At 43.9% G+C, this 24,601-nt stretch overlaps 1 protein-coding gene across 1 annotated transcript in view; it reads right to left on the bottom strand.

Moving 5' to 3' along the window:
* The window catches only part of Fgd6 (FYVE, RhoGEF and PH domain containing 6), a 121,653-nt gene that overhangs the window by 20,286 nt on the left and 76,766 nt on the right, over positions 1 to 24,601 (bottom strand). Inside the window, exons 9-14 of the mRNA XM_038314827.1 lie at positions 9,004 to 9,054; positions 5,555 to 5,613; positions 5,404 to 5,475; positions 3,846 to 3,914; positions 3,353 to 3,436; positions 1,668 to 1,747 (exon numbers count right to left, since the gene is read on the bottom strand). Coding sequence (XP_038170755.1) covers positions 1,668 to 1,747; positions 3,353 to 3,436; positions 3,846 to 3,914; positions 5,404 to 5,475; positions 5,555 to 5,613; positions 9,004 to 9,054 — 415 coding nt within the window. The remainder of the gene's footprint in view (positions 1 to 1,667; positions 1,748 to 3,352; positions 3,437 to 3,845; positions 3,915 to 5,403; positions 5,476 to 5,554; positions 5,614 to 9,003; positions 9,055 to 24,601) is intronic.

Raw genomic sequence — 24,601 nt, 5'->3', positions numbered from 1 at the left:
GCATTTAATTGTCTTCAAGAGCGTTTCCTGTCCATTTACAACTCGGCCAGCTGGCCCCAAGTGCCCGGTTCTCAGCTTGTCGGGCTTTTGACCCTTCCCTTATTAACCTTGATCACTTCTAGCTTTGGATGTCAGTGAGAGGTGTCTAACCCTCCCATTAGGTTGGGCACCCATGGGTACCAAGCCACTGTAGGGTTACTTTGTCTACGAAAATAGGGAGGACATGACAAGGGGGAACAAAAGGGAACACTCAGTTCATAGTCAGCAAAACAAACATTTCTTAGTTAAGTTCAACATTATACAGAAATGCTCATGGTACCCCAAACCAACTAAATGATCACATATACTTCATGAAAACAGATACAACAATGAAAAAACTAAGTTTTATATTACAGACACAGGACACAGAGAGACACTGAGTGAGCACATGCTATTAGAAAAGGGAAAGTGAGGGCCGAAAAGACGGCTCAGTGGTCACAAATGCTGCTGAGCAATCGCGAGCACCCACTTAGCAGGCTCAGCATTCCACAAGCACCGCAGTCCAAGGGGAGCTCTACTCTGCCCTCCTTAGGTGCACAGGTGCACATACACACAACCTTAATTTACAAAAAGGAAAGGGAAGGGGCACTGGAAGACTCAGGCAGAGCGGCCACAAACTTTCAGTTCATAGAGTGTACAACACTGGAGTGGGCTTGGTGGCGTGTGCCTGTAATCCCGGAACACAGGAGGCAGGGAACTGCTGATAACTGGGGGCCCGGCTAGGCCACGCCAGGAGACCTGGCCTCAAAACAAACAATTAATAAACACGAGTTAAGTCACACAGTCTCTGCAAAGCAGAGTGGAGTGCAAGAGTGAGGTGTGTTTGTGTAAGGGTTACACTTTGGGTCTCCTTCATGCTTGAGTCTCATCACAGCTTTCCAGTTGTTTTGAGAAAGGAAATCACATAGTCACGGTTGGCCTCAAACTTACTGTGTAGAGGAGAATGACCTCAAATGACTGTGTGCGCCGTGAAACCCTTATGGCATGTTTTCACCGCGTGTTGTAAGTCACTGCCGGTTTCAGTTTGAGGTTAGCCTGGTCTCCTACACAGCAGCAGCAACAGATCAAAAGCAGAAGACTCTGATTTCTATTCTGGCTTTGTTAGCTATATTGACAGCAACTCGACGTTTTTGTAACTTGGTTTCCTCACTTTTAAGGAGATGTCTGTTAACTATCACATGGGTTACGTCCCTTATGTGATACATGAAATCATTCTAGTGAAGTATAAAGTACTAAGTGTTCTTAAACATGCTGTGTTAGACTATGGAAGACCTTGCAGTACTTACAAAAGGTGATCAACATAGCAAGTTCCAACATTACTACTATTATTACCTAGAGGGGCACTGCTGTGTCTTGTATCAGCTCTGTCATGTGCCTGATGGCATACACAAATGGAAAGGGGTTTTAGGAAAGGAGTAAATAAAATATCTAGCAGTTGGCCTAAATGTTAAAAAGTAAAATTAAAAAAAACCTATCTGAGCCAGCTATACTGCCAAAATGTCATTTCAGGTATGTGTGTGTAAGTGTATGTGACTATGTAATGACTGCATACACGCACACACACACACACACACACACACACACGCACGCATGCACGCACGCACGCACGCACGCACGCACGCACTTACCTGGCTGACAGGATGAAAGAACGCTCTACACTTTCGATCTTCAGTTCATTCTGATAGGCTTCCTGGGTAGGCTTTCTGACCTGGAAGGAGGCACAAATGTCTGACAAACTCGCCCTGTGCAAATCTGACATGTCAACAGTAACTGAAGTTGCCCAGGCCCTGGCTACTGATGTCTGCAGCCAGTCTCCTCACTCAGCCTTTGTACCCTCATCCTCTGCCATCTAAGAATTTAAGTATTCACATGCAGGCCCGATGTTCCCATTTTCAAGCCTTAGGTCACAATACTCACTTGACAGACCGCCTTTCCCCGTGTCCTAACATGGCAGCCTAGCTCATCCCTAAGCCTCACTGTCCCTCCCCAAAAAGGCTTCGCTGATTCTCCCTCAGGTGGTGTTGTCTGTTTTATGTTTTATTTGGGGAAGGGTTTCATTACAGAGCACCAGGCGTTTCCCAGATGTCCATCAAAAACGGTATACCAACCACACCTGTCGAAAGATGCGTACTCTTCTTGGCTGTACGGTTCACACCAGTGATCTCTGCACTCAAGAAGCTAAGGCAGAAGATCATCCTGATTTCTAAGTTAGCCTGTGCTATAGAGTCGACTCTATCTCATAAAAAGCTTGGTGTGGTTGCTCACATCTGTCATTCCAGCACTTGAGAGATCAAGGCAGGAGGATAAGGAGCAACACCAGCCTTGATGACATAAGCCAGCCTGGGCAATAAAATAAAGCACAACCCCAAACCAAGCCTTTTAAAAAGACCCCGGACGGACACACACACAGATAAATACGTGTGTGTGTGTGTGTGTGTGTGTGTGTGTGTGTGTGTGTGTGTGTGTGTGTGTGTGTATTTGAGATGATAGTCCTACCATGCTACCAAGACCTCAGAAGGTCTTGAGCCCCTGATCTCAAATGACCCTCCTAGCTCATTCAATACCTGCTGATGCGGTATTGAAGATAAATACCACCAACTTGCCTTTGGCTCTAAACTCCACTTATTTACTTACTTATTTCTGTTATATTTGGGCAGAATCTCAAGTAGCTGAAGCTAGCCTAAGACTCACTGGGTAAGCCGGGCAGTGGTAGCGCACTCCTTTAATCCCAGCACTTGGGAGGCAGAGGCAGGCGGATCTCTGTGAGTTCGAGGCCAGCCTGGTCTACTAGGGCTAGTTCCAGGACAGGCTCCAAAGCCACAGAGAAACCCTGTCTCGAAAAACTAAAAGAGACTCACTGTGTAGCTGAGAAAGCCCCTGAGATCCTGCTCCTCTTGCCTCCTCCTCCTAAGGAGCAAGAGTGAAAGTGTGTGCTGCCACACTCTCCTTGCACTTCTAACTGTGCTGGTGTGTTAGTGTGCCCGTGGAGTGCGTTATGATGTGCTCACAGGTGCTATGTCTGCATCACCGCAAAGGCTCAGGGCACAGGGAGGTCTGGGATGAGGCAGAGAGAAAATGAACCATCCTTCAATCCGCCTGCACATTATTTAGCAAATTTGTCACTATTTTTGTTTATCGTAGCTCTCAGCAACTATGCCTTGAATAAACTAATGCAAGAGCGAAGCCCCAACAGGATCAACGGATGCATGAGCAGCAGCAAACAGACAGAAGAGCAAGGGGAGCGAGAAGAACAACCGTCTTACAGGTTTTCTCTGCATGTGTTGGGCAAGTAAACATGAATAAGCACACGGACCTTCATTCCAGCCAGTGAGAGCATGTTGTTCAGTTTGTACATCCCAGACTGCATGGGTGTTGTATACAGCAGGGCGTCGTTAAACTGGAAGGAGAAACGGAACACAGGGCCACTTATGGAAACCAATTCCAGCAACAGAGACATCAATAACGCACAAGGATAAAGAGAAAAGACTGCCTATCAGAAAAATTCTGAAGCAATGTGCTTCATTTCAAAGTTTTTATAAATTCTAAATCACACTAAAATATTACAATCTGCCTGAACAAATAATTTGATTAAAACTATTCTTCCATATATGAAACAAAATTAACTGAATTCTAAGAGAGAAACTTTTCTGATGGAGCATCCTAACAGACCTCCTCACTTCCTGCGCTTGAAACAAGCCATCTGGCTGCCAAATGCCACCAAGCTGCCGAGTGCACCAAGCTCGTCTGCTATCACGTCTTCTGTTAAACAATGACCCAGACATGTCAAACCACACAGGGCCTCTTACCAGGAAAAACATCCGGGGCTGCATGACTTTCCGAGACAGTTTCATCAGAGTGCCTTCTTTGAGGAAAACCTAATTCATTCAAGCAAACACTCAGTTAGTGCCCCTGTTACCACACAATGACAACACACATAGGATTTCCTTCCAACATTCTCCCAGAACTGTTTTTTTGTGACTTACAGACGTGGTTTCTTTCTAAGCCCTAGAAGTGATTTGGAAATGAGACGAAAGGACACAGGAGGTGGGGAGCTGGAGCAATGGCTCAGGGGATAAGACTGATAAGATACTAACTGATATTGCAGAGTATAGCTCTCAGCAGACTGTAACTCTAGTTCCAGGAGATCTGACACCCTCTTCTGGCCTCTGATGGTACTGCAGGCACATGGTGCACATACACACATAGGTTAAACACTCATATACATAAAATAAAAATGAACAAATAAATATTTTTTTCAGAGAAAAAGAGAGTGACGATTTGCTCAGCTGGCAGGATGCTTGCCTAGAAGCGTGATACTCTGGGTTTGATTTTTAGCACCTCAATAAAGCAGGCATGTGGTGGTGTGCTACTCTGTAATTCCTGCACTTGGGAGGTGGAGACAGGAGGAGTGCAAGTTCAAGGCTACCCTGGGTTATGTGAGACTGTCTCAAAAAGAGGTAAAAAGGGGCCAGTGTGATAGTTCAGTGGGTAAAGGTAACGGCTGCAAAACCTGACAGCCTGAGTTCAGTCCCTGAGAGCCACATGGTAGGAGGGAGCCCTCCCAAGAGTTGTCCTTTGACCACCTCCTTCCACGGATGCAACTTAATTTTTTTTCTTGAAAAGATAAAAAATGGAAAGAAACCAAAAGTGATAAAGAATCCGGCTTAGGGCTGGAGAGATGGCTCAGTGGTTAAGAGCACTGCCTGCTCTTCCAAAGGTCCTGAGTTCAATTCCCAGCAACCACATGGTGGCTCACAACCATCTGTAATGGGGTCTGGTGCCCTCTTCTGGCCTGCAGGCATATACACAGACGGAATATTGTATACATAATAAATAAACAAATATTTAAAAAAAAAAAAAAAAAAAAAAAAGAATCCGGCTTACATCCTGTACTGGCGCCAGGGGTAGTCTGGGGACTAACACGTAACTGCCTGTGTATACTTGACCTTGAGGTACATCCAACGACCTGATAATTACATGTTGCAACTCCCTGAGTTCATTGCTTGGACCACCACTTCTGCGCTCTATGAGGAGCATCCCAACAGTGATCTTTCCCTTCTAGGCTTCTCTACAGACTTTAAAAGGCATTGCCTTCAATGCTGTGTGAGTTCAGTTGGTATTACAGAATCAAATGATCCCATTAAATCTCTCTATTGGATCTTGGTAGAGTCCTCTGCCTCTCTCCTAATTGAATTGGACTGCTTGTCACTGTGACTTCAGCCATGCTGTTTTGAATGGACAGAACGGTGCCTCTTAGGTCACTGGAGAGCAACATTACTCACCCTCAAAACTAAAACACAAATAGTTGCTGACAGCGCCCAGCTACACTGCAGTGAACTGTAGAAGGTATTCTAAAACACTTACCCGCCCGGGTTGCACAATTTCGTGGTGTCCACTTAAGCTGTATTGAATCTGCATAAGCTTCTGAAAGTTGTCCTACAGAAAGACAAGGGAGAAATGAGATGGGTCTGCTTCCAGGTTCCACAGTGTGCCAGCCCTTGATTTCCAGACTTACCCCTTGCTTCATGGTGTCATTGGCATGGTTGGCTACCTCTATAACAACAGCTAGGGCATCTAAAACATGTAGAAATAGAAAGGGCATTTGGTTGTTACCAATGAAGCAAATAGACTCCAATATTAAGCAGTTCCAGTTGACAAAAGACCTACTACACAGCAATTAAACGTTGGGGGCTGTGGGTAGCTGGAACTATAGATAGTAAGATTTAGTGAGGGGATAACCAGGGGGAAATGGGAAAAAACAAAACAAACAAAACCAAGGAATAACCCTAAGGAGACCACTGGCCCTGTGTTAGGTGCTTGCTGAGATGGGATTACTCTGTTGACGTTCACAGGGGCAAGGACAGACTTTACCTGGCAGCTAAGGCCTTTCCTAGTAGAAACTGTCCTGGGGAAAATGACTGTGATAAAGCAAGCAGGAGTTGTGTGAAACAATTATTTAAGAGAGTAAGAAACCGGGAAGTACAGCTCAATGATATAGCATGTACTTTGCACACCTAAGGACAAGGTTCAGAGCGCCAATAAACCAAGACCTCCCAAAACAACCGGAAGAGGGCTGGAATTCAGTCTTCCTCTCTGAGACTGATTTAAAGAAATCTGGATTAGGAATAAGAGAAATAAGAAGCTCTACATTTCATTCTCAACAGAGAAGTAGAGAAAAGGGAGGGAGGGAAAGAAGACAGGAAGGGAAAAGGAGAGAGAGAAGAGAGAGAGGACAGGGAGGAAGAATGCCACACAAAAGCACACTAGACCTTAGCATGGACACTCTAGGCATCGATTTCTATGCTGGCTTATTTATCTTTATGGGAAAGTTTTGGTTTGCAATCTGTATTAGCTCTTTGCCGTTCACACATGTTTTTAAATGTTCCAGCCCCAGCATCTTTATAGCTAGATATTAAAAAAAGGCATCTATTTAGTTATTTAGACTAGGCCTTGCCTCAAACCTGTAGTTATAGGTTGGCCTCAAACCTGTAATCCTTCTGCTTCAGCTGGGATAATACTGGGATTATAGGCACATACCACCACACCTAGTTAAAAGTCTATCTTTGTCTGGGGATGCGGCTGTGCCCCATTCCAAGACAGAATGCTCCTTCCATAAAGGACATGTGTAAAGATAATCTTGATCTCTCTCTCTCTCTGTGTGTGTGTGTGTGTGTGTGTGTGTGTGTGTGTGTTTGGTTTGTTTCTGGAGACAGGGTTTCTCTGTATATCCCTGACTGTCCTGGAACTCTCTTCCTCTCAAACGCTGGGATTCAAGGTGTGCACCACCATCACCCCCTAAATTCTTGATCTTGATTCTGCTTCTTGAATGCTGGGATTATGTTTCTGTATTACCATGCCTGGCTTTGGGTACTCTACCTAGCACCAACCCTGGAGGTTTCTGTATTCCTTAAACATGGGTTCTGTTCAATATCACTACTTAAAAACCTTGCATGTGTATATGTGATATCCTTGGGATGGAACTTAGGGTTTCATTTGTGTTAAACTAGGGCTCTATGGCTGAGCTACACTCCCAACCTTATGGCTGTTAGAAAGGAAAGCAGGGTTTCCCTGCATCTGACACTACCTTCCCAGCGCATGCTCATGGTTCCCTGCAGATGCCCATCTCCCTGGAGTGCTGCAATGTGCAGTGAGCAGGGCTGAGAACCTTAGGGTTGAGTGGATGAATCAAGATGCTGCTACGTGGTCACCCGGTCTTCACTCTACAATTCTCCTCTCTGGGTACCATCTCCTTAATGAGAGATGCTGCTGACTCTACCCTCTACTTTGGCTGTATTTCAAAGATGATGTATTTGCTTAGCCTTCTCCACCCCTCCCCCGTCCACAGTTGTCCTCCACGCCATGCACTGCTCTGCTTCGGACCACAGTGCACCTCACTGCTTACTACTCATTTACTCTGTGCTTCTTTGCAGGCGGGTAATCTCCAGGAATCAAGATCTTCCATCCCAAACTCTGCTTGCTTCATCTACAGAATAGGGGACTAATGTCCTCGAAGGCAGAAGTCCTGGGACATAGGCAGAGGTCTCTCTGGGCTCTGATTGTCAAGACCTCTTATAAGAACGGTGTGAGGGGGTGCCTTGTGTGTGCTGAGTGAGTGTTAGACTGCTGACCTATGACCTCAGCTCTTATGCTGATTTCTTCCTGAGACAGACTCGGGTCAGCAATGCCTCCTCTCCCTCCTGCCTACTCCACCTCAGTTACGGCCCTATTTTCCCTCAGCCAGGCTTCTCTGCCTCTGCAACCATCCTAATTTTCCTCCTTCCACAGGACTACGGACAGCTCAGGGCATCTGTACTCTAAAGCTATTGCCTGTATTCTTTATTTGATGGAGATTTCAAACTTCTTCATCAACTGTACTATGTTTTCACTGAAGACACAAAACATGGTTTAGGCAACCTCGAACTTTTCTGTTGAAATAAAATGTTTCTATAAGTTCAACTCTGAGCTGTGGATGTCACTCAGTGGTAGAGCATTTGCTTAGCATGTGTCCTGAATTGAATCTATAGTATCAGAAACAATAATTACACCAAAGAAACTAAGCTGCGTGTAAGGCACAGGTTTATAATCCCAGCATTCAAAAGAGGCTGGGGCAAGAGGACCATGAGTTCAAGGCCACTCTGCCTCAAAAAAAAAAAAAAAAAAAAAAAAAAAAAAAAAAAAAAAACAGCAAGACTTGGCGGCATATATGTGTAACAGCGTTTAGGACACAGAGGCGGGAAGGATAGGAGTTCAAGGTCATCCTTAGCTATATAGAAACTTTTTTAAGTCAACCTATATTACAATCAAACCTTGTTTTAAAAATTGATTATGAGATAATGATTATGAATCTTGTCCTTGTGTGGGTGGGGTGGGGTGTTGAGATTTAAGAGGGATGTAGCCTCTAGCAATAAATGTTCTCCAAATAAAAGGCGATTTAGATTTTATCCTTTTATAGGTTGCTTTGTTTGTCTGTAGCCAGGGTGTCAACCTTTAGCCCAGGCTAGTCTCAGACTCTTAGTGATCCTTTCTTAGCTTTCCCAAGTACTGGGATTACACGTGTATGCTGCCACGCCTGGCTTAAACTTTAGCCTTGACTTGTGGTTTAGTTACTTCATGGAAATGATTTCCAAGTTTGAAATGGATCATCTGGCTCAGTCTCTGGTTCTGAAAGATGGAGAAATGGACCTCCACAGATAGAATGACAGAGCACACAAGGAAGAAACTTAGGCTAGGCCAGGCCCACCCCCACACTCCTCAAGGTCAGCCTGGGGGTCTCCAGGGACCGCCATCACCTGCCTCCAGTAGCGCTTGGCCTCTTCCCCTAGTTACCGTCTCAACTGCCTGAGGGGAGTTTTAAAAAGGAGTGTTGCATAAGGGTTTTGTTCAAAGCATATTTTTCCTTCCCAGGTCTAAGTCAACACAATACAAAAGCTTTCTGTACCACAGAAGGCTGCAAAGGCTAGTTACCGTGGGTGTCCCTGTGGTCCGCAGAGTCTTCTAGGAGGTTCTTTAAATAGTCTAGAAGAGAACAAATCAGAGTATTTAGAACAATGCCACACGGACAACTCCCAACTCCTCTTTCTAATGTAACACTACAGTTTTATTTTTTAGCTCAACTGTGGTAAAACAAAACCCTGGAATCAGAAAACAAAACCCGCAGAACCAGAACTACAGACTGTAAGACAATGGCTCCCAACCTTCCTAATGCTGTGATCCTTTACTGAAGTTCCTCACACTGTGGTGGTCCCCAACCATGAACTAGTTTCACTGTTACCTTCATATCTGTAATTCTGTTACTGTTATGAACCATAATATAAACATCTGTATTCGCTACTATAGAGCTATAGCAATAAGAACAGCTTGTTATTGGCAAAAAACAGGTGAACCAATGGAATCATATTGAAGACCCTGATATTAATCCACATACCTACGAACACCTGATTTTTGATAAAGAGGCTAAACTTATACAACTGAGAAAAAAGAAAGCATCTTCAACAAATGGTGTTGGCATAACTGGATGTCAACATGTAGAAGATTGTGAATAGATCCATATCTATCACCATGCACAAACCTCAAGTCCAAATGGATCAAAGACCTCAATATAAACCCAGCTACACTAAACCTCATAGAAAAGAAAGTGGGAAGTACCCTTGAACACATGGGCACAGAAGATCATTTCCTAAATAAAACACCAGTAGCACAGGCACTGAGGGAAACAATTAATAAATGGGACCTCCTGAAACTGAGAAGCTTCTGTAAGGCAAAGGAGACACAGTCAATAAGACAAAGTGGCAGCCTACAGAATGGGAAAAGATCTTCACCAACCCCACATCAGACAGAGGACTGATCTCCAAAATATATAAGGAACTCAAGAAACTAGACATCAAAATACCAAACAATTCAATTTAAAAATGGTGTACAGATCTGAACAGAGAATTCTCAACAGAAGAATCTAAAATGGCAGGAAGATGCTTTAGGAATTGCTCAACATCCTTAGCCATCAGGGAAATGCAAATCAAAACAACTCTGAGATTCCATCTTACACCAGTCAGAATGGCTAAGATCAGAAACACTGATGACAACTTATGCTGGAGAGGATGCAGAGAAGGGGGAGCACTCCTCTGTTCTTGGTGGGAGTGCAAACTTGTACAATCACTTTTGGAATAGTAAGGTGGTTTCTCAGAAAATTGGGAATCAATCTACCTCAAGACCCAGGAATACCACTCTTGGGGATATACCCAAAGGGTGCTAAATCATACTACAAGGACATTTGCTCAACTATGTTCACAGCAGCATTATTTGTAACAGCGAGAACCCGGAAACAACCTAGGTGCCCCTCAACTGAAGAATGGATAAAGAAAGTGTGGTACATTTACACAGAGTACTACTCAGCAATAAAAAACAATGACATCTTGAAATTTGCATGCATATTGATGGCACTTGAAAACTGTACTGAATGAGATAACCCAGACTCAGAAAGACAAACACAGTATGACGTATTCACTCATAAGTAGATATTAGATATAAGTCAAAGGCTGACCAGCCTACAGTCCATGACCCCAGAGAAGCTAGGTAACAAGGAGAACCCAAAGAGAGACATACATGGATGCCCTGGGAAGGGGAAATAAATCTCCTGAGAAAACTAGGAGCCTGGAGGGAGGAGAAGGGAGGGCAGAAGGGGAAGAAAGAAGAGAACGTGAGGGAAAGGGATGGTTGAGATGGGGGAAGGACATGGGGGAGAGCGAGAAAGGAGATATCTTGATTGAGGGAGCCATTATGGGGGCTATCCTAACACTAGGGAAATTCCCAGGAATCCACAAGGATGACCCCAGCTAAGACCCTAAGCGAGAGAGGAGAGGGGGCCTGAACTGGCCTTGCCCTGTAGTCAGACTGATGACTATCTTGTCATCATAGAATCTGCTGGAAGCAGATGCAGAGAACCACAGCTAAGCACTGGGCCAAGGTTCCAGAGTCCAGTCAAAGAGAGGGAAGAGGGATTATATAGCAAAGGGTCAAGACCATGATGGGGATACCCACAGAAATAGCTGACTTGAGCTAGTGAGAGCTCACAGACTCCTGACTGACAGTGGGAGAATTTGACAGGATCGAACTAGGCCCTCTGAATGTGGGTGACAGTTGTGTGGCTGAGGAAGTCTGTGGGGCCACTGGCAATGGGATCAGGATTTATCCCCAGTGCTTTAACTGGCTTTTTGGAGCCCATTCTTTTTGGAGGGATACCTTGCTTAGCCTAGATATAGGGAGGAGGGCCTTAGTCCTGCCTCAAAGTGATGTGTCAGATTTCTCAATCTAAGAATCTACTAATACTCAGGACACCAAGTAACTCCCATGTGTTCTAAACCAGCATTTTGCAAATGCAGACACCTCTGCCCCCAGAGCATAATCTGGCAATGTCTGCACAATCTCGGCTAGGGGGAAGGATGCTACTGGAATCTGCTGGTTAGGGATGCAGTTGGACATCCTTGATACAGTCTCACAATAGATAACCCAAATGTCAAAGTTATTGAGAACCCCTAGGCTAGACGAAGATGGTGTGCAAATAAATACCATGGTGCACTGTGTCTCACAGTCTGGGAAAGGGTTCTATTTAATGAATCTCTAATACCAACGTATGCCATGGACTTCAGACACCACTTACTTCTGTTGAGAAAAGCTGGATGTCCTTGTTATCCACCCAATTTCTTTCTTTAGAACTTACCACCCCCCACTGCATAATCCATTATTCACTTTTCTCCCTTTCTTGCTATTATGTAACACAGGCCCCTTGTCCTTAACTAAAATTTGGTTGGGTACAATTCAAATACTTACCATGTAGTTCCTGGCTCCCTGCTTTTTGTCTCTAACTGCTCTGCTGGTGAACCCCTTCTACCTTTACAAATAAAATCTGACTCATGGTGTGGGAAGTCCTCATGTATATGTGTTGCTTTTATTGGTTAATGAATAAAGCTGTTTTGGCCAGTGGCTTAGCAGAATAGAGCTAGGCGGGAAAACTAAACTGGGGAAACTAAACTGAATGCTGGGAGAAGAAGGCAGAGTCAGTGAGACGCCTCGTAGCCACCACCTGGAGGAGACAGACGCCAGAACCTTGTTGGAGTCTGAGTGTCGGGGAAACAAACGAGAGGCCTCCAACAACAGATTTGCGTTGTTCATAGTCTGTGGTGTGTGTGCATGCATACGTGTGCATGTGCGTGTGTTTTGTGTGTGTGTGTGTGTGTGTGTGTGTGTGTGGTGCTGGGGATGGAACCCAGGGCCCTGAACATGCTTAGCACATGGTCTATCACTGAACTACATTCCTGGTTTTCAACTGAACGTTTCCAAGGCTCTTCTCGGATCTGCCTTCCCTGCTATAAAACTTTCCATCTGAAAGCAATGTTTTCCCCTTTGAATAGGGCACGACATGGCAATTAATCACTTTAGCCCGTGTCTCATCTTCAGAATTCATATCCCATCACCCACCACCACGCAGCAAGTTCTCTAAATAAAGGCTGAAGTCAGTAATATGAATGCCGCTAGAAGTGCAGAGAAAGGGAAGACAAAAAGCACATTAGAAAACTGAGTGTATCAGACCCAATCTCTGCCTAGCAACACCACCGACAGATATAATGTCAGCCTGTAGATTCGCAAGTCATGTTCACAAACAACTATGGAAACGTGGATGTTAGCATTAGTTTTCCAAAAGTAATAATGACAGATACACTCGAGCTGCAGGAAGTGCTGGTCTCTGGGACAGTGATCCAGGAGCCCACGGAGTCTGGATGCGTGCATTATAAATATCCGGCATGGAGCAACCTGACAGGTGTTGTGGATGACCACAGTAAGCTCCCCTGAGGCATGGCAAAGCTTCCTTCTCGCCAGGAAGGTCACTAGCAATTTACACTTGTAGGAAGGCATGCCTCTGATGAAATATGTATGGAAGAAATCATGAAATCACTGGATTACATTGCTTCTACAATCTGCTGAGCCTCCTCTCAGAGATTTAAAAAAAATGCTTGGTAAACCTGGTGCAGAGGCTCACACCTGTAACTCTAGCTCTTAGGAGCCTGAAGACAAAGGATAGCCTGGAGTCTAAGGCTAGTGCAGACTGTACGGTGAGTTTCAGACTAGCCTGGGCAACCGAGGGAGGCGCTGCCTGAGTAAAACTAAACAAGCTATTCTCACATTGACTATGCTCAGAATGCATCCCATATATAAGCCGTGTTGGATGGATCTGTATTTTAAAATCCTATGGCTGAAAGTGCTGGTACTAACGCCCTATATAGTGGTTCATGCCTCTAGTTCCAGCACATGGGAAGCTGATGAGCTCAAGGCTAGCCTCCAGTACAGGGAGATGCTGTTTCAGAAACAACAAATCAAGTGTTAGGGTTGCAGCTAACTTGCCCTTCTTTGTTTTTTAACATTGATGTATTTATTCTATGTGTGTTTGTGTGAGGCACAGTCACAATGTACATGTGGAGGTCAGAGGACAAATTGTAAGGGTCAACTCTTTCTTTCAATCGTGAGGGTTTGGGGATTGAACTCAGGCCATAAGAATGGCAGTAAACACCTTTGCCCCTGACTCATCTTTCCAGCCCAAACTTCCCCTTGTAATTGCTATTCCTAACGGCCAAGTGGTTTTCCTTAAGCTTGTAATTAGCTGAAGAGTCTGGGTAGGAAAGCAGATTTACTTCAATGTCAGACTCACAGCAAGTTCCTCTTCCTTTCAGTTTTTGTTCCTTTATACAGAAGTACATGTCTGCAAATGCAATCATTTCTTTATCCCAAGAAAGCTGCCTAAAAGACATGCATATTAGGAAATCCTGACCTCAGAATCATTTACAGAGCCTGATAAGCGTCTAAGTTGCATTTTTTTTTTGTTTGTTTGTTTGGTTGGTTTGGTTTGCGTTTGGACTAGTATTCAAACTAGACTGCTGGCCTGCCAGCCTGAGCCTTTAGAACAGGGGCCCAGTAGAGTTGCTACACAGAAAATATACTAAAGAGGCTGTTACAATGAGCTATTCTTTTAAATTATTTATTTTATGTGTGTTGGTGTTTTGCCAGCATGTATGTCTGTGAGAGAGTGTCAGAACCCCTGGATCTGGAGTTGCAGACAGTTGTGAGCCACCATGTGGGTGTAGGGAATTGAATCTGGGTCCTCTGGAAGAGCAGCCAGTGCTCTTAACCGTGGAGCCATGGCTTCAGCCCAGCTACAACAAGTTATTAATCAAGAAAGGAATGCAGATAAGTCAGTCTTCTGCCAATTTTAAGGATGTGATACTACATTTCACAATTTCTACAATTTCTACAATTCAGCTTTGCAACTCATCCATCCATCCATCCATCCATCCATCAGTCTGTCCGTCCATCCATCCATCCGTCTGTCCTTGATCTCCTTCAGCAGTTATGAATCAACCAGGACACGGGCAGCAGCATGAGGACGATGACTGATCAGTGTGAGTCAGGCAACACCGAAACCATGCTGCCATGACTGGCGGAAGCCAGGGTGAAACCAGGAAGGCGACCAGACGGCCTGTATACTCATGGGTATACTACCACCTCCTGTTTAGGACCTGGCCCTGCAGAAATGTTCACAGGAATCACGGGGGCAGTATCGCTATGCTGCCAGGTTAGACTTGTAACATCATGAATTTCCTGCTCCTGCCTAAACACATTAAGTAGAGAGTGTTTTTTTTTTTAAACAAAACAACGACAAAAAACCCACTGTCTCAAAACCCAATAAGACTATTGTTGTTATTAAAAATCAAAATTAGGAAAGAAAAAACCAGGAGTGGTGGTGCACAACTGTGATCTCAGCACTCGGGAGGTGGAAGCAGGAGGCTTACAAGATGGAGATCTTGGAGACAGGGGCTGGGAGAGAGGGAGGGAGGAGGGAGGGAGGGAAGGAGAGAGGGAGGGAGGGAGGGAGGGACGGAGGGAGGGACGGAGGGAGGGAGGGAGGGAGGGAGACAGAAAATAAGAACTAAATTACTGGTATAAGAGCATCATAAAATGTACCTTTTGGCCACCAGGTGGCACCATTGATTAACTCCTGAACATCCTGCCCCCTTAACATTAGTAATATTAAGCAAACCTAACTGAAATGTACTTTGTGCAAGATCTAAGGATATGCACATTACCTTTCTACTCAAGTAAGACCCAAGATGAAAGGACTTTTTAGATCTTCTGGAAGGTCCACATTTTCTACCCCTGAGCTTCTAGTGAGCCTTACCACTACTAATCACAACCAACAGTCAACTTCAAACAGAACATACTCAGAGGTCAACTTTCACTAAATTTCAGTCATTGGTAGGAGTCTAGAACTTTCTGCATTCAGATGGCCTAGACTGTGTGCTGAGAGCGGTTGGCGGCAGCGCCAAGGAAATGAACTTTAAAGGAGTATCGTTCCAAAGTGTTCCAAACTGGAGGACAAGGCTTGCTTGCTGTCTTTGTTTGGGTTTCTTCTTTCCTCCATAAATTCGTAGTGCGTTTAACAAGACATGCAGAACTAAGGGATCCCAATAAAGGCTATCTACTTATGCAATAAGCCTATTTTATAAAGTCTCAAAGTCTGAAACAGCAACTTAAAATTACCCTGACTCTCCAAAGATCAGATCATTTGAAATACCAAAACAAAGGTCTACATGTTGATTTCTTTAATGCAGCTTTGGGAGAGACTTATAGAGCTCCTTCTAAGGAATCAGAGGTTCAAATTATTACTCCCCTAGAAAACCAAATAGCGCTAAAGGAACACAGCAACAAAGTGACTCCTAATGACATTCTGCGTATATAGATAGACTAGTGTCTAGCTCAGCCAGCCGCAGATTAGCTTCCTCCTCACGGAGACGGAAGCGAACAAGAGACCCACAACTGGACAATGTGCAGAGAGGGGGAGAGGGTGGCAGAGACCTTCTGAATATTCGATCCTAAATGGGGTGTCTTCATCAAATCCCTCCCCTCGGGGCTCAGGGAACTCTGCTGACGAGGAAGAAAGACCCTAATGTAAGAGTCAGTGGGGACGGGGGACACCAAGGAAAGAGGGCTTTCTAGACACAAGAGGACCAATGCACATATGAACTTAGAGACTGCAGCAGAAAGCACTGGGCCTGCACAGGTCTGGCCCTGATAGGGGTCCCAGGGGTGAGAGGGGAAGTGGAGACACACCCCCACCCCAACCCAGAGGCTCCAACTGATAACCACTCACAAAGGAAACAACACAAACAACACTCAAGGGCAGGCCCCATGCCCAGCAGTAGGTGGCCAGCACAGAACAAACTTGGTGGCATTTCTAGAAACTTTGTGGTTGTTGTTGTTGTTGTTCCCTAATGCTTTTGTTTAACCTTACAGGTCTTTGCTTATATATCATGGTTTCCAATTTTGAGTTCTTATGACTTCTTTTGAGAGTATCTACGTGTGTATTTCAAGCTTTTTGTTTTGTTTTTTTCTAGTTTGTTTTTGCTTGTCTGTTCATTTTCTAAACAAAGAGGAGAAGGCATAGAGTCGGATGAATGGGGGGATCTGGGAAACTGTAATCGGTCTATATTTTCTTTAAAAAAAAAAAAAGTTGTGTTTTTTGGTTTTTCTTTTAAGGAAATCGTTATTCCCCTGGTCTAGTAATGTCCAGCTAGAGAACACCCTTGCAAATTTTTTTTCAATGCATTCTTATTTGTTTTTTATTTGATCCATTCATCTTTATGGTGTTAGAGATCAGATCCAGGCCTCACGCGTGTTAAGTCAGCATTCTACCACTGAAGGCCACCAGCCCCTTTCAGCACTTTTAGATATGAAAAAGAATTAGGCTGGCTAGATACGGTGGTATATGCTAGTGATCCCGGCTCCTCGGGGGACTAAGGCAGGAGGATGGCAAGAGTGGTGGAAATTAGCAAGACCCTGTCTGGGGCTGGGAGCAATTAAATTAGACCTAACAAACAAACAAACAAACAAAACCAGGCTTTTAGATACTGTGAAACCTTCATTAATTTTAAAATGCCATATAAGACATTTGGTAAGTTAAACAATAACTAAGAAAATTTAAACCATGAACATCTCTCTAAAATAGTGTACACATTTTTTGGAAACAGGTTTTCATACAGCCAATGTTGACCTTGAAGTCCCGACGTTGCCTCTATCTCTTAAGGACCATGATTATAGCACTGCTGTTTGTTTCTATTGCGGTGGAGAGACACCAAGACCACGGCGACTTTTATAAAGAAAACATTTAATTGGGTGGCTTACAGTTTCAGAGATTTAGTCCATCGCCATCATGGCAGGACATGTCACCATGCAGGCAAGACATGGTGCTGGAGAGGGAGCTGAGAGTCCTGCATGAAATGAACCACATCGCTGGGCGTAGTTTGAGCACAGGAGACCTCAAAGTCCACCCCCACAGTGACACACTTCCTCCAATAATGCCACGCCCTATGGGAGCCCTTTTCTTTCAAACCACCACAGCCACCCAGCTTGATTTTTTGGTTTTTCAAAAAGACAATGCCTTTCTAAGTAGCATAGGCTGGCCTCAAGTTTTTAATCCTCCTGCCTCAGTTCTCTGAGTACTGGGATTGGAGGTGTATGCTACCTCTACCAGCATGAGTACAATTTTGAATTATTCCTTCTGGCTTTATAAATGCTTCGTGTGTCTTAGCAACACAGAAGATTCCCTCCTCTATTTTATTGCCTGATGGAAGTCTTAAATCTGCTGTCCAGGTACAGCAGGTGCCATAAACAGCATCTTATCTCACTCCTTCCAGCTTGCGGAATTGGAGAAGTGGCATGATCATTTTAATTGTAACACGGATCATTATCTTGATAATTTGCCTTTTGCAATTATCGGGGGTTGCTAGGAAAAACATTTTAAAATTAGGATTTTGAAAAACAATCTCAAAAGGCTGGCTGGCCTCAGACTCAGTTGGCCTTGAACTATTGCTCTTCCTGCTGCCACCTCCCAGGCACTGGTGTTACAAGAAGGTGCACAGACTTCTCTAACAATGCACCTAGCAATTTAGATAGAGATCTACAGGAAGCTGTATCCAGCCCACTCCAAGCTGAAGAACAGAAGGAGTCCTCCTCGCTAACAGCTGGCACACTGGTGGTTCTCATTCAAACGTATTCCGGCTACTGGGTATATGGGCAGAGACATATTCATCCTATGTTGCGACTGCGTACTAAGGAAACCTGTGGCTTCTGAGCTAGCTTGTAGGAAGAGTCTCCTATATACCATAACGGCGTGTGCTGCGTATGATCGGATCGCTTACATCATGGGAAGGGCCATGCACAGTAGAAAAAATGGTGATTTAACTGGAATCTGTTGATTAAATTAGGAAGCCAACTTAACTATGCACCTTAGAAATCAGTACCCACTTCCTTAGCAGCTCATTATTAGAAGTCCCTTGGGTACTTTTCTCACTCCTGTGGCCGGCTGTCAAGTGTTCTGGTTGGTCCTGTTCGCTTTTGAATGAAATCCTGTGCTACTTTGAAATCCGTGGGCACTTATTTTAATCCTTCCAGACTCAAGGCTTAGAATGCAAGAAACATCATTCTGTTGTGAAATAGAAAAGGCTCTTTTCTTGAGTGATGGAGTTCCCTTATTGAAATACAGGCTGGACTTGGACCTCATTTGAGTACCTTAATGCAGGGCAGAGTAATGAGAAAAGCCTTGCTTATCTACCCTAGATTTTGATGTCTTTGGTCCTAAAAAGGCAGCTTCTAAGGGCTCATGAAGGAAACCTGACCCCAAACCATGACAAAATCTAGAGGCACATCTTAGAACTGTCCCCAGGACCCTTTTAGACTGGCTAGGCATGTCTAGAATTCACTTAAGAGATGGCCTATGGAAGGCTCTCAAGCCCTTACTCTGAGTCTTCCGAGACCCATTTTCTTAGTGGCTGCCAGTTGATCAAGTGACAATCTCAAGTACACAGAAAGGGCCTTGGCACATTTAACCCACTCTGCAGTGTAAGGAAACTCCTGTTCATAGTTGGCAAGTTTAGGCATCAAGAGACAAGTACATTTTGCTACGCAACAGCCAAGTAAAGAATGAAGCCGATCTAAGTACCAAACTGAGGTCAAGTGTAGCTATACTTCAGGGCTTTCTCCAACTGGAACAGTTCCTGTGAGCTCACAGTTCCGACAAAAACTGTGAGAAACTCCAGTGACCAATCCTGCTCACTCAAACAAGCCCCAGAAACAGAGGCATTCGGCTACTTGCAGGGAATCTAGGTCAAATTTGCACTAAGGATTAAAGAAAGAATGGCTTTGTAGTGATCTCCGCTGGTAGAATTCAGGGTACTTGCAACCTTGGATGGGCAAAAACAAGCACATAAACAGACTCCATTATCACTAACCTTTACTGTTTGATTTCTACAAAACAGGGTCTCACTGTGTACCTATGACTGTCCTGGAACTTATAGTGTAGGACAGGCTGGGCTCAAACTCACAAGGATCCACCTGCTTCTGCTTCCCAAGTGTTGGGATGAAAAGCATGAGCTATCATACCCAGCCCCATTTTCATTAACCTTTAAAAGAAATAAGAGTTTCTTTTATTTTTTTCTTCTTCGAGACAGGCAGGCGGATCTCTGTGAGTTTGAGGCCAGTCTGGTCTACAGAGCGAGTTCCAGGACAGGCTCCAAAGCTATACAGAGGAACCTGGTCTTTAAAAACAGCACACAAACAAACAAACAAACAAACAAACAAAGAATTGCAACAGCACAGGAGCTGGGCTAATAAACACAAATTCTGAATGGCATTCCCTCCCCACCCCATGGAAAGGATGCCTCCATCAAAGGCTTGTGAGAAAGTAAACTCTTCATCTGAAATCTAATATATGACCATCACCATCCTTTCAAACTGAAGTGCTGACCAGGAGGTGGTGTGGAAACGACCTTTTTAAACTTTTATTTTTTTTAATTTTTGTACTGAGACAGGGTCTTACTACGTAACCCTGGCTGGCCTGGGACTTGCTATGCAGATAAGCAGGCCTCCTGTGGCAGTGATTAAAGGTATGGACTGCTACGCTCAATGAAAATGACTTTTTAACGTACTGGTTTTAGAATGAAATACTTGCTAACAGGAGTTTTAATAAGGATAAAGTGTAGTCTATTAACTTACTTTTTTAAATCTGCAGATTAACCTGGCTATCACACTTGCAGCTTCAGAATTCTACAACAGATGTTTTTAATATCCCATTTTCTACCAACATGGAAAATCTTGGATTCCCAAAACCTAGAGGGAATTAATGCCATCTCAGCCAAAGGCAGGGGCTATAGGAAAGAGTAATAAAATATATCGCTAAAACAACTTAATGTAACATAAATATTTTGAACGAGATCAAAGAAAGTACACTGAATCAAAGTTCAAAGGACTGTTGTTTGCCAATCACTGTGGAAGTGGAAAAGATTTTCAGAAGCATTTTAAATTATGTCTTTCAATATGTTTTCTCCTCAGTGATCCTATCTGACTCAACTTCCTTCAATAGCAATGTAATAACGTTCCACAAAGAAATACTTTTATTGAGAAAAAATTCTAATATAATATATAATATAGGTAGAGATTTTTTAAAAAAAATCAGAAAAGGTCTCTGAGTCATTTCTAAATAACAGAAGATGAAAAAGGATTTGCCTTTTTATATTACTTACATATTTTATATGTATAAAAGAGCCCTTCAAAGCAAAAAGGTAACGCTTACAAAAACAAGAAGTGGCAAGATCCATATAAATTTCAGGGAGAGAGGAAGAGCTCAGTGAGAGCCTGAGAAATGGACACGGCCTCAAAGGGGGGGGCATCACTGTGCCACCTGTGGGTGTCCATTTGCTGAGGGACTGCTCAATGTATGAGGAAATTGAGCCTGGAAGAAAATGCTTCAGCAGACAGGGAGAACCAGACCACAACTAGAGGTTGTATGGGTATTCTGCCTACATGTGTGTCTGTACATCATGTGCATGGTAGATCCCTTGAGACCTGAGTTACAGTCATGAGCTGCCGTGTGTGTGCTGCCTGTGTCCAGGTCTTCTGGAAGAGCAACCAGTGCTCTTAATTCCTGATCTGTCTTTTCAGAGAGAGGGGGGGTCTCTAAGCTGTGGAAGAGAGAGAGAGAGAGAGAGAGAGAGAGAGAGAGAGAGAGAGAGAGAGGTCTCTAAGCTGTGGATAAGTGCGTTCCCAACTTTTCTAGAAGCACAGTGAGGTCCGGGGATGCAGTCCAGGGGATGAACAGTTGTAAAACGCTCTTGAACCAATCCCTAGTACAAAAAGAATTAAGCAGATAAATTAAATAACAGATAAATAAACCATAAGAATCGAATGAGCAGAATCAGAGTACACCTTTGGCAGAGAAACGAGGCAATGGTTTCCTGGGTTACGGGGTGTGATAACTGGTGCTGACAGCATGAAGACATTCATTTCCGCGAAAAGGAACGGCTGGGAAAGCCCTGACCTGGATCCCAGCAGCAGCGGGAACCAGAGGGACAGGAAAACCTGGAGGTCCTACTGGGGAGAAGGACCGGAAAGTTTAGTCCTTCTGCAAGTGTCCGGGTCTATGGAAGCTTGCTTTCGACTTTCAACATTATGTAGTGGTCTATCCAGCCAGCACACACTCACGGGGCTCCGCAGCAGGGTTCTGAACTTCATAAAAAGGAGCAGCTCTTCATCTCCCGCCCCTTTCGGTGGTTAAGTCCTTGACATGGGTCAAGACTGATGACACACCCAGACCCATCTCTGAGAAAGAAGCAATGGAGTTACACTGTGTTGGCTTCCTTATTCCCATTCACCCCAACTCTAGGGGATCTGAGCGCCCCACATTCTTAGGATAGGGCCTGACTGTCATGCATTAGCCTAGACTAGTCAATACAAAACTAAAATTTAGAGCCAGAAAGTGGTGGCTCACAGCTTTAATCCCAGCACGCGGGAGGCAGAGACAGGCGCAGATCTGTGAGTTCCAGGCCAGCCTGGTCTACCAGGGCTAGTTATAGGACTGCCAGGGCTGACACAGAAAAACCTGTCTCAAGAAAAAAAAAAAATAAAAAGTAAAATTTAAAAGCCTTTAGCGTTCATTAAGTAAACCGCTCACTCGGTTTCTTTCAACATTTCACTATACAGCCTCATGCATCCTCTAGATCTTATTTGAGTTTATCTTTTAAAAAAACTACTGCCAAGAATTAATTAATGTATGTATTTATTTTAGTGGTGCCAGGGCATGTAAGCCATGGACATGAGCCCCACCACTGGGAATTCTACAAGGACTTCCACCAAGAATTTAGTTGAAATTTCTTACTGCAAAGAAGAGAGAAGTTCTCCCGTCGGGGGGAAAAAATCACTGCAAAAAACCCAAAAACAAAACAAAAAATCCTGAATGACTAAACAGTAAAGACCACCGCCTTTGGGGATTTCCACTCAATTTTCTCTAAGAAAGAAAGAACCTGTCTTATCGGTCCTTCATCTGTGCATTTCTCAAACTCCTGCCAAGACACCGAGGCAAGAACGAATCTGCTTGCTCTGAGTCAGACAGGAATCCTCCCCTGTTCTGCCAGATACTTAAAAATAACCAACATCAGGAGCTGACTCAAATACAGGCTGACTCTTCCTTTCAGTTACCGTGCCACCTGTGCATCTGAGATTACAAGGTTATTGGGAGATTAAGTTGTTTGAATTTGCTTTCCAAACATGGGACCCCAGTTATCTAAACAGATGCAGACTTCGGACTTAACATCCAGATTGGAGAGATGACACAACAGTTAAGAGCATGTGCTGATGTATTGAGGACCCAGGTTCAGTTCCCAGCTCCCATATGTGCTCCACAACTACCCCTAGTTCCAGACAGCGGGCTTTATGAGTACTAGGCCAGCCTAGGCTCTTATACAGCTTGTGTGTATACCTTAAAAAAATACTAAAATGAGAATAATTGCGAGAGACTGGTGTGGTGGGACGTGTTTTTAATTCCAGCACTCATTAGTCTGAAGCAAGATGATTACAGTGAGTTTGAAGCCAAGTTTGGGCTACATAGCAAGTACCAAGCCAGCCAGAACTACATGGCAAGATCAAACAACATTAAAATAAAAAATGTAAGAGCCCAAACACACATAAAAAAGAAAGGAAGAGGGCTGGAGAGATGGCTCAGTGGTTAAGAGCATTGCCTGCTCGTCCAAAGGTCCTGAGTTCAAATCTCAGCAACCACATGGTGGCTCACAACCATCTGTAATGAGGTCTGGTGCCCTCTTCTGGCCTGTAGACATACACACAGACAGAATATTGTATACATAATACATAAATAAATAAATAAATATTTTTAAAAAAGAAAGGAAGGAAGAAATGACAACAACAAAACCCTTAAAATTAAGTCCAATCTCACATGATGTCGGTATTATAAAACAATAAAAAATCTGTTTGCTTTGATAGCAGACACATGCCACCATGCCCCGTTACCCAGGTTTCCGGGCACACTAGGCAAGCACTCTATCAACTTAGCTGCATCCCCGGCCACAAACATGTTTTCTCAAAAACACAAAACAAGACAAAACAAAAAAACAGATTTTAACTAATGAAGGATGAGGTCATGAATTTGGAAGAGAGCAAGGAGGGGTCTATAGGCAAGTCTGGAGGAAGGAAAGGAAAGGGGAAAACGATGTGATTATAATCTCAAAAATAAAAGAAACATTTTTAGAAAAACAGTTTTTTAAAAGCCAGGCACGGGCTGGTGAGAGAGCTTAGTTGATAAAAGCACTTGCTGCCCAGCCTGACTACCTGGTTCAACCCACACGACCCACAAGGTGGGGAGCAAACAGACTCTAGCAAGCTGCCCTCTGACCTTCACATGCGTTATGTATGGCATGCGTGTACACACGTGCGCACACAACAAACAAACAAATAAGCAACTGTAATAACAAGAAATGTAAACATTAAAGCCAGGTATGGTGATGAAAAAATTGTCTTAAAAAGAAAAAAGACACACATTCACAGTTTTAAAAACTTGCTTTTCTCATTTCTCCACCAAAAAACAACTTAGCATGCAATCTAAACTAAACAGGCAGATTTTTTACTCTGTAGACCAGTAAGAAAAGATTATCTTTTACACTTCATTTTTCAGGAGCCTGATCCTTCTTTCTCAAATCCGAGCCACCGCTGTCTTTGGCCACTGAGAACAGTACTCGCTCTACAGCTGTGGAAATAGCCAGTGCTTTCCAATAGCTGGTTCACGACAGAGCTTTAGATCTATCTAGAAAAAACACTGTGTATCTGTACTTCCTCTCGTCCTGTGAATTAATAATCTCAGCCAAGAGCGGAGGAAAGCAGTGCAGATGGGCAGGATGTCCGCTCATTATTTACTTCGTTTTATGTCATTCCAGAGAGAAATCTAGTGCCTGGTTTGCAGTTAGGAATCCGAATCCAGCCCGCAGCACACCTTGGCTGGCAGGTCATAGGTCTGCAAGGGAAGGGAGAGAAGGCAGGTTTCCAGACTCACATGCTCCTCTATTGATTGATCTTGGTTGAAGAGAACCAGATGAAGGAGATGCACTCACATTGTGTTCTCAAAGACAACAGTCATAGCCAAGAACCTCAAATTCTATTTACAACAAACCACAGGTATCTA

Source organism: Arvicola amphibius, chromosome 17 (assembly GCF_903992535.2).
Source record: "Arvicola amphibius chromosome 17, mArvAmp1.2, whole genome shotgun sequence".
Classification (NCBI taxonomy): Eukaryota; Metazoa; Chordata; class Mammalia; order Rodentia; family Cricetidae; genus Arvicola; species Arvicola amphibius.
This window is presented reverse-complemented; position numbering and strand designations above follow the sequence as displayed.